Source organism: Stenella coeruleoalba (genome assembly GCF_951394435.1).
Source record: "Stenella coeruleoalba genome assembly, chromosome: 8".
Lineage (NCBI taxonomy): Eukaryota > Metazoa > Chordata > Mammalia > Artiodactyla > Delphinidae > Stenella > Stenella coeruleoalba.
Window position 1 is genome coordinate 10964766 of NC_137154.1, and position 7388 is coordinate 10972153.

The following is a 7388-nucleotide window of genomic DNA, read 5'->3' on the forward strand; positions in this document are numbered from 1 at the left end:
CAGGGCCCAGCACCTTCCTGGCACATTGATGTGTTTAACATCCTAGAAACTCCACCAGGCTTCCTTGTCCAGAGATTTTATTGGGGTTTCATCGTGTGGGCACAGTTGATCAAATCCTTGGCCACGTGACTGAACTCAATATCCCGGCCTCCTTCCCTTCCTGGAAGGAAGGAAATATCATTCCCAGGAGGTCAGGAGGCCAGATCTAGCCCGTATCAGGTGACCCGCAGCCGCTGCTCTCTAATGACATGGTTGGTCTTTCTGGCCCACCCTCGTCCTAAGTCATCTTGTTGGCATAAGCTATCTAGGGGCCCACCTGAGGCACCTCATTGGCATATATCACCAGGGCCCTCATGAGTAACAAAGACACTACTGTCACGTGGGAAATTGCAAGCGTTTAGAGGTTGGACAAAGACCAGACAAATTCTTTATTATGCAACACGTGCTCACACATCGAATGAGTGTTGGAGCCGGTGCCCCTGCTCTATCCACTACTCCCCCCCCCCCTTTTTTTTTTTCCCCACTATTAAGGCCCATAGGTAGACAAGTGGTTTGCTTAAAGTCACACAGCTAGTTACTCACAACAGGGTTTGTCCCCAGTACTGACCACCAGTGTGTGCTCTTTTCCATATGCTGCTTTATTTTTTCATGTTGGGGCAGATGTGACCTGTTCCTGTAAATTTTGCAGCTAGTATAGCAGGTACAGTTAGTAAAAAGATTGGGGTTTTTGCTTTCATTTTTATTTCTACATTTGCAGAATATTACTTCCCAGCTAAGCTGTATCAGCTGTCAATGTTTGTCCTCATTAGTTATATTTTATTCATAAATTTTAAAATCACATGAAAAATTCAGTCAGTGCTTCCAACATTTATAAAGGTTATAAGTCCTTTTTGACTTACTGTTTTCTTTTTAAAAGTAAGAAATATTGATAAAATCAAATCAGTCCATCATTATTTCTAGCCAGCATGGTGCTGTTTTTCTAATATTTGGCTTAATTTGTGTGCCACTCTCTGCTTCTAGGTAGCATCCACTGTATCTTCCACGCAACTGGGCACCACTACACTTGGAAGAAAGTTACCACGACAGTGCACAACATTATCGTGGGCAAACTGTGGATCGATCAGGTGAGTAAAGGGACTCAGCGTGCTTCTGAAGTTCAGAAGAATACGTCCATCTTTGTAGTATTTAGGACGTGTGAACTGGCCCCAGACTGCTGTTACTGGTTTATCAGTTTTGCCTGAGGAATTTCTCTCAGGCAGTAATCCCACCCCAAACTCCCCGAGTTTCTATACCACAAACTATTACCTATAAATGACCAAGTTACAACATTCATTCAGTGACTGCTGTACTAGGGCTGTGTTAGGTACTATGAAGAATACAAGAAAATAATAAACATGGTTCCCATCCTTCATCCTTTCATTATTCATCAAACATTTGTTGCCAAGCTGAGTGCTAGGTCTTGGGAATACAAAGTCATATGAGGCACTGTCCTGCCAAGAGTTATTTTATCATTGGAGATATATGACAGATATGTGTAGGATGAAAAGTATTTGCCAAAATAGACTAGTGTAAGAGCTGTACTAAAATACTATCTAGGGGCTTCCCTGGTGGCACAGTGCTTAAGAATCCACCTGCTGATGCAGGGGACACGGGTTCGAGCCCTGGTCCAGGAAGATCCCACATGCTGCGGATTAGCTAAGCCCGTGCGCCATAACTACTGAGCCTAGAGCCCTCGAGCCACAACTACTGAGCCTGTGTGCCACAATTACCGAAGCCCGCGTGCCTAGAGCCTGTGCTCTGCAGCAAGAGATGCCACTGCAATGAGAAGCCCACTCACCACAACGAAGAGTAGCCCCCGCTCGCCAGAACTTGAGAAAGCCCGCACTTAGCAATGAAGACCCAACGTAGCCATAAATAAACAAAAAAACAAACTGTCAAACTATCTAATTCATTGTCAGTTTGCTCTTAAGACAGTGGTTGCAGTAAATTCAGAAAAGAGAGGGAATTCTGTCTAAGCAGTCAGGAAAGGCTTCACGGTAGATGTGGGAATGAAGCTGAGTCTTAAAGAGCTTTTTGGGATTTGCAAGATAGAAAGGAGGAGAAAATGCAATGAATGAAGTGTAGAAAGGCCCACCATATGTAGGGTTGAAACCGTGAGTAGAATACTTTAAGCACAGAGTTCATGAAGGGTACGAGTGGAGGATTGGTTTGGGAAGGTAAATTATTATGTGAATATCATCAATGTGTGTGCTGAAGTTCGAATTATGCCACTGAACATGTGACACAGTTATTTTAAAAAAGGTCATTTGGCCTTGATTCCAACCTGGCATACCGAGATTACAAAGGGATTCCACAGCATCTCAAGGTTGGCTAAGACCTGAATCTTAAATACAGGAAAGCTAGAATGTAAGATTGAGAAGAATTATGATGAATGAGGCTTAGCATATATTCCAGTCATCCATTCTTAATAAAACCAATCCATGATTCTTTTCTTTTTATAGTCTGGTGAAATTGATATTGTGAATCACAAGACAGGAGACAAGTGCAATCTTAAATTTGTTCCTTATAGCTACTTCTCTCGGGATGTAGCAAGAAAGGTAAGAGAAGTTGAAATTAAAATGTTTTTCACTTAGTGTGTATCCCATAGAAAGTCTGTTCCTTTGGAGCTGGTGTAGGTGGATAGATTGTGTGTGTTCAAAAAAAAGGAGAGATAAAGGAGAAAGTCAGCAAAAGACAACAAGTTAGAGAATAAAAGTCAAGAGCAATGAGGGATCGGCATTTCCTGGCGGTCCAGTGGTTAGGGTGCTTTCACTGCCGTGGGCCCCGGTTCGATCCCTGGTCGGGGAACTAAGATTCTGCAAGCTGTGCAGGCGTGGCCAGAAAACAAAAGAGCAATGAGATTTGAAAATGGGCAGCACCGAGGAAGGACGAAGGAAAGGGTTACCGGAAGGAGGCATGGGTACCTTGAAGTCTGAGTGAGAGTTCTGGTACCACCGCAGTGGAATTGTGCCGGGAGTTTTGATGGGAGAGTGAAGAAATCTGTTTGTGGCTCTCTCTGCTTTCTGGAGAGAAGAATATAACATAATTCTGAGGACAGTCAGATCCTTCTCCTACATATATCATTACAACAAAAATCTGTACAACAAAATGGTAATGAATCCTCCAACTCATGACTCAGTTATTTTAAGCAGCTCAAGAAAACATAACAAAATAATTTGAATGATTCCACGGAGTTTGTCATAACAGGATTTAACCAGTATTTACCCTAGGACTTCGGTGTCCAGAGTAGTCAGGGAAGCTGACACAGCGAATGCCGTACTCCAGAGCCCTGCTCTCCCTCTGTAGGTGACAGGGGAAGTGACAGACCCATCAGGAAAAGTTCACTTTGCCCTTCTGGGGACGTGGGATGAGAAAATGGAGTGTTTCAAAGTACAGCCAGTCATCGGGGAAAACGGGGGTGACGCTCGGCAGCGAGGCCACGAAGCAGAGGAAAGCAGGGTCATGCTGTGGAAGCGGAATCCTTTACCGTGAGTATCAGTGTGGGTCCCGCCCGGGTCCTGCTGTGACCTCAGCCTTGGAGCGGTGTTGCGGCATTTCTGCCTTCCTTCCCACTTAATTCTGTGAGGGACTGAGCGCGGGACATCGGAACCTGGAGATATGACCAGAAGGTGGTCCCCGTGTGGTTGGGTTGTAGCGTGCCTTGTCCCAGGAAAGTTCAAACCACTCAAACCACGTCTGCCAGAAACATTTGGTGTTTCCTAAAGGTCCTTTGGATTGTGATTCCGAAGGATGTTTTTCTATAATTTAGAGTAGAACTATTCAGAAGTGGCTAGAGGAGAAAGATGCCCACCACCTGTGGCCCAAAGGCCTAGCAGCAGTATAAAGGTCCCTGAGATAATGTGCAGGACTTTGGAAAGAAATTAAGGTGGAGGCCATTTGTCTCCTGTCATTATTTAATATGTTCAGTCCTCAGTAATAGCCAAGGTTATCCCAGAAAGAGGTTAAAAAGAAAGCGAAGGAAACAGGAAGAAAGAAGTTTTATTTAGTAGAATGTTTCATCCTTCCTAATTTCACCTGAGCATAGCACAGGCCCAGAAAACTATCCAGTTGAGTGATCCTGGGGAGGGGACGGGGAATGGTCCAGTCGGGTCTCTTAATTAGGTGAACCTGATGTGGTTGGTCCTGGAGTCTTTCCATCTGTAGCACAGCCAGGGTGATGTAGCCCTTGTAGTGAACTTAGTTGGTGCTCTTTAACTAACAAGGGTCTCAGCTCTGGCATTACCCTTCCTCTTTCTCACCCTTTACTTTTAGGAAGAATGCAGAAAACATGTACTACTTCTCAGAGCTGGCTCTAACTCTCAATGCCTGGGAAGCTGGCACTGCCCCCACAGACAGCCGATTACGGCCCGACCAGAGACTGATGGAGAATGGGCGCTGGGATGAAGCAAATGCAGAGAAGCAGCGCCTGGAGGAAAAACAGAGACTTTCCAGAAAGAAGAGAGAAGCCGAAGCTATGAAAGCCACGGAGGATGGTAGTGGACGCCTTCTACTCTGTTTCCCAGTCCCGACGCGTGGCAAACGCCCATGTGTTTTCGGCTCTGATTCTGTTTTTCTTCACCCTCTTTCCCTTTTAGGCACGCCCTACGATCCCTACAAGGCACTGTGGTTCGAGCGGAAGAAGGACCCTGTTACCAAGGAGTTAACCCATATTTATAGGGGAGGATACTGGGAGTGTAAAGAGAAACAGGACTGGAGCTCGTGCCCGGACATTTTCTGAACCGGCCGTGACAAAAGGAGGAGGATCCAAAGGAGAAGAGGACAGAGGATGCGCGGGAAAGCTGGCAGTTGTGACTCTCTTACGGAGAGCTTTCCTCAAGTTTGTCTGTCTTAACCAATCATTTTTTCCAAATCAATCACCAGAAGCAGACACCATTGGCGGTGATTGGCTGGTTGCCTTAGCTGATTGAAACTGAAGTCGACATTCTGGATACCGTGTGTGTGAGGGAGAGGCGTCCTGGCTGAGTGCTAGTGTCGTCCCGCTTCTGCAGAGTCACGTGCTCTTGACCCTTTCCTCTCCCTCTGCCCCGGTTTGAGATGCTGTCCCTCACCCTCCCCTCACAGAGCCTGCCCAGCCAGGACCTGCGGAAGAGGATGACGCGGGGGGCGTCCGGTGCAGTTCAGAGCGAGAGCTGATTTTAGAGGTTCCCTTTAAAAAGAAACACCACGTAAGACTTACCAACAGAGGCATCGTGAATGCTCGTGGTGGAGCTTGGGCGTGACGTTAGGAAGTGTTCACAGATGGGGTCAATTGAACGGGGTGTCGGTGCGGAGAAAACCGTGGCACTGGAACACTGGCGAGAGGGACTGTTTTGCAAGGCCGGGACGTTCAGAGTTAAATTCTTGGAAGTTTCGATCTTCACTCGCGTAAAACACCCTGCTGCTGTTCTCCATCTTCTTTGACAGCACCCGGGGCCACTTGGGTGGTCGGTAGGAGGCTTGCGTTATCCTCACAAAGGGGTTTTACGGACTTGCTCAGGCGGAGAACTTCTGAGAACACGAGGCAGGATGGAAGAACACTGCTGGCCACTCTTGCTTTCCCCGCTCCTCCTCTCCCCCATCCTTCATTGCCTTTCCTCTCTTCTCCCTCCGCGCAGTACTGCTTCGGGTTTGTGCCCTGTGGAGCAAAGCGTTACCTGTCCCATTCTGATATACTTCAGAATCTGAGAGAAGGAGTTTATCTGGAATAAGTTTTCACCATCTCTCAAGCCCCATGGACTGGAGCCACCTCTGGAATAATGCGTTAAGTATCTGTATAGTATATATATGTAGAGAAAAATCTAATTCTTTTTTGGTTTGATTTTCCTTCTTCCCATTAAGAATCTTGATTTTTGATATCACTTGTCTCCCTGGGACTCTCTCTTGGACACACTGATGTGGATTGGAGCCCCCTCTGCTTTCCCTCTTTCAGGGGCAGACAGATTCCAAACCTGATCAGGATCCCGCCCAGCGGTTCCTGAGCAGGGACCTTGTCCATGGTTTGTATCATGAGGTGCCCACTGCTGTCTAAACTCTGCTCTTCTAATTACCTGACTCTTGAAAATGAAATCCTAACCTCTTTCCTACCTTTTTTCCTTCTCTTACTAGGAAGAGTGTGGGTAGAAAGTCAGGAGGGTAATTTCCGGTTTGAGCCTGCCTCTGTCCAGATCTCAGCACACAGAGCTGATCCCCAAAAGAGCCTTCTTCCTAGGAGTCGGGGCGCCGTCGCGTGGGGTGGGGAAGAGAACTGCTCCTGCTGGGCCCTGGTTTCTTTCATTTTTTCCTTCTGTACTTGTTTAAGTTGTCTTGTTCAGAAATCTGACCCCGCCGTGCCACCCGCCCCTGGCTGAGGATCACAAATGAGGTGCCTTCCGTGTACGCTTCCCGTTAGTGCTTTTCGTTTCTGTTCCGTAACTGCCGAGCCTCAGCCAGCGTGGGTCCTGGGGGGAGAATCATTCCAGAGGAAGCCGTCCCGGCAGGGAGATTGGATCTGTACTGGGTAAATAGCATCTTACTCCTTCCCCGCCATCCCTTCCTTCCTAGCTGTGATGAACTTGAGACAGGGACACCTCCTGGGGAAGTTCCTCCTGCGAACTCAGCTCGATCCCAGCGATCCCAGCGTAAGCAAGGGATTATTCCAGGGCTGCTTCTTTGAAGGAGGCCCATAAAAGCGTTGATGTAACTGGGGTGGGGACGGAGCTTTAGACAGCGGGAACTCCCCAAACAGACGGAACTTCCCTGCTCTGTCTCCCGCTCCCGCTCCCCATTGTCTGCACTACGTTTCCAGCCTGATCCCCAGTGAGGTTCCTGCTAATGGAAGAGGCTTCGAGTCCTTCAGGTGAAATAAAGTCACATGAAAACAAAACAAAACTATATATATTTTCGGTTTTTTTGCCTTATTGTTTTTTTTCCAAGAAAACTACTAAATTAAATAATTTTTAAAAAGTCATATTGTTTGTCTGATTCACTTCTACTTAAGGAGGAGGCAGTGGGAAGAGGCGGAGAAGTGGCCCCTGGGTGATTTTTTCTTGGCAGTCTGGGAACTTGATCTTCATGGGAGATGGAAAGAAAAACTGGGCGCGGATTTCCAGATGCTTCGACTATTCAACAACATTCCAGAGGACCTAATGACCACATGAGTAGTTTTAAGAGCCCCCGACGCTTTAGTGCCATGTCACTGTCAGGGTCCCACCTTGCCATAGGGGAACGGTTTCTAGTGTTGTTGGTACTGGGCCTGTTTCGCCTCAAAAAATAAAAGTTCTTGAATTTCATCTCTCTTGCCCATTTAGATTTTCAGGATCTTAGTTAGCTGTTCCGTGTAAGGATTCAAATTCTGTATTTTGAAACATAAG

The 7388-nt window shown here is 46.8% G+C and overlaps 1 protein-coding gene across 2 annotated transcripts in view; it reads left to right on the forward strand.

Annotated features, from left to right (window-relative positions):
* Positions 1-6956, forward strand: part of OSBP (oxysterol binding protein) — a 33957-nt gene extending 27001 nt beyond the window's left edge. The window contains exons 10-14 of one of the 2 annotated variants that reach the window (XM_079930052.1): positions 1021-1124; positions 2502-2597; positions 3346-3527; positions 4312-4532; positions 4635-6956. In XM_079930052.1, the coding sequence (XP_079786178.1) occupies positions 1021-1124; positions 2502-2597; positions 3346-3527; positions 4312-4532; positions 4635-4777 (746 nt within the window). In that variant the 3' untranslated portion in view covers positions 4778-6956. Of the gene's footprint in view, positions 1-1020; positions 1125-2501; positions 2598-3345; positions 3528-4311 lie in introns of both variants that reach the window. The other variant, XM_079930051.1, reaches the window with a different exon arrangement.
* Positions 6957-7388: the final 432 nt, after the last annotated feature.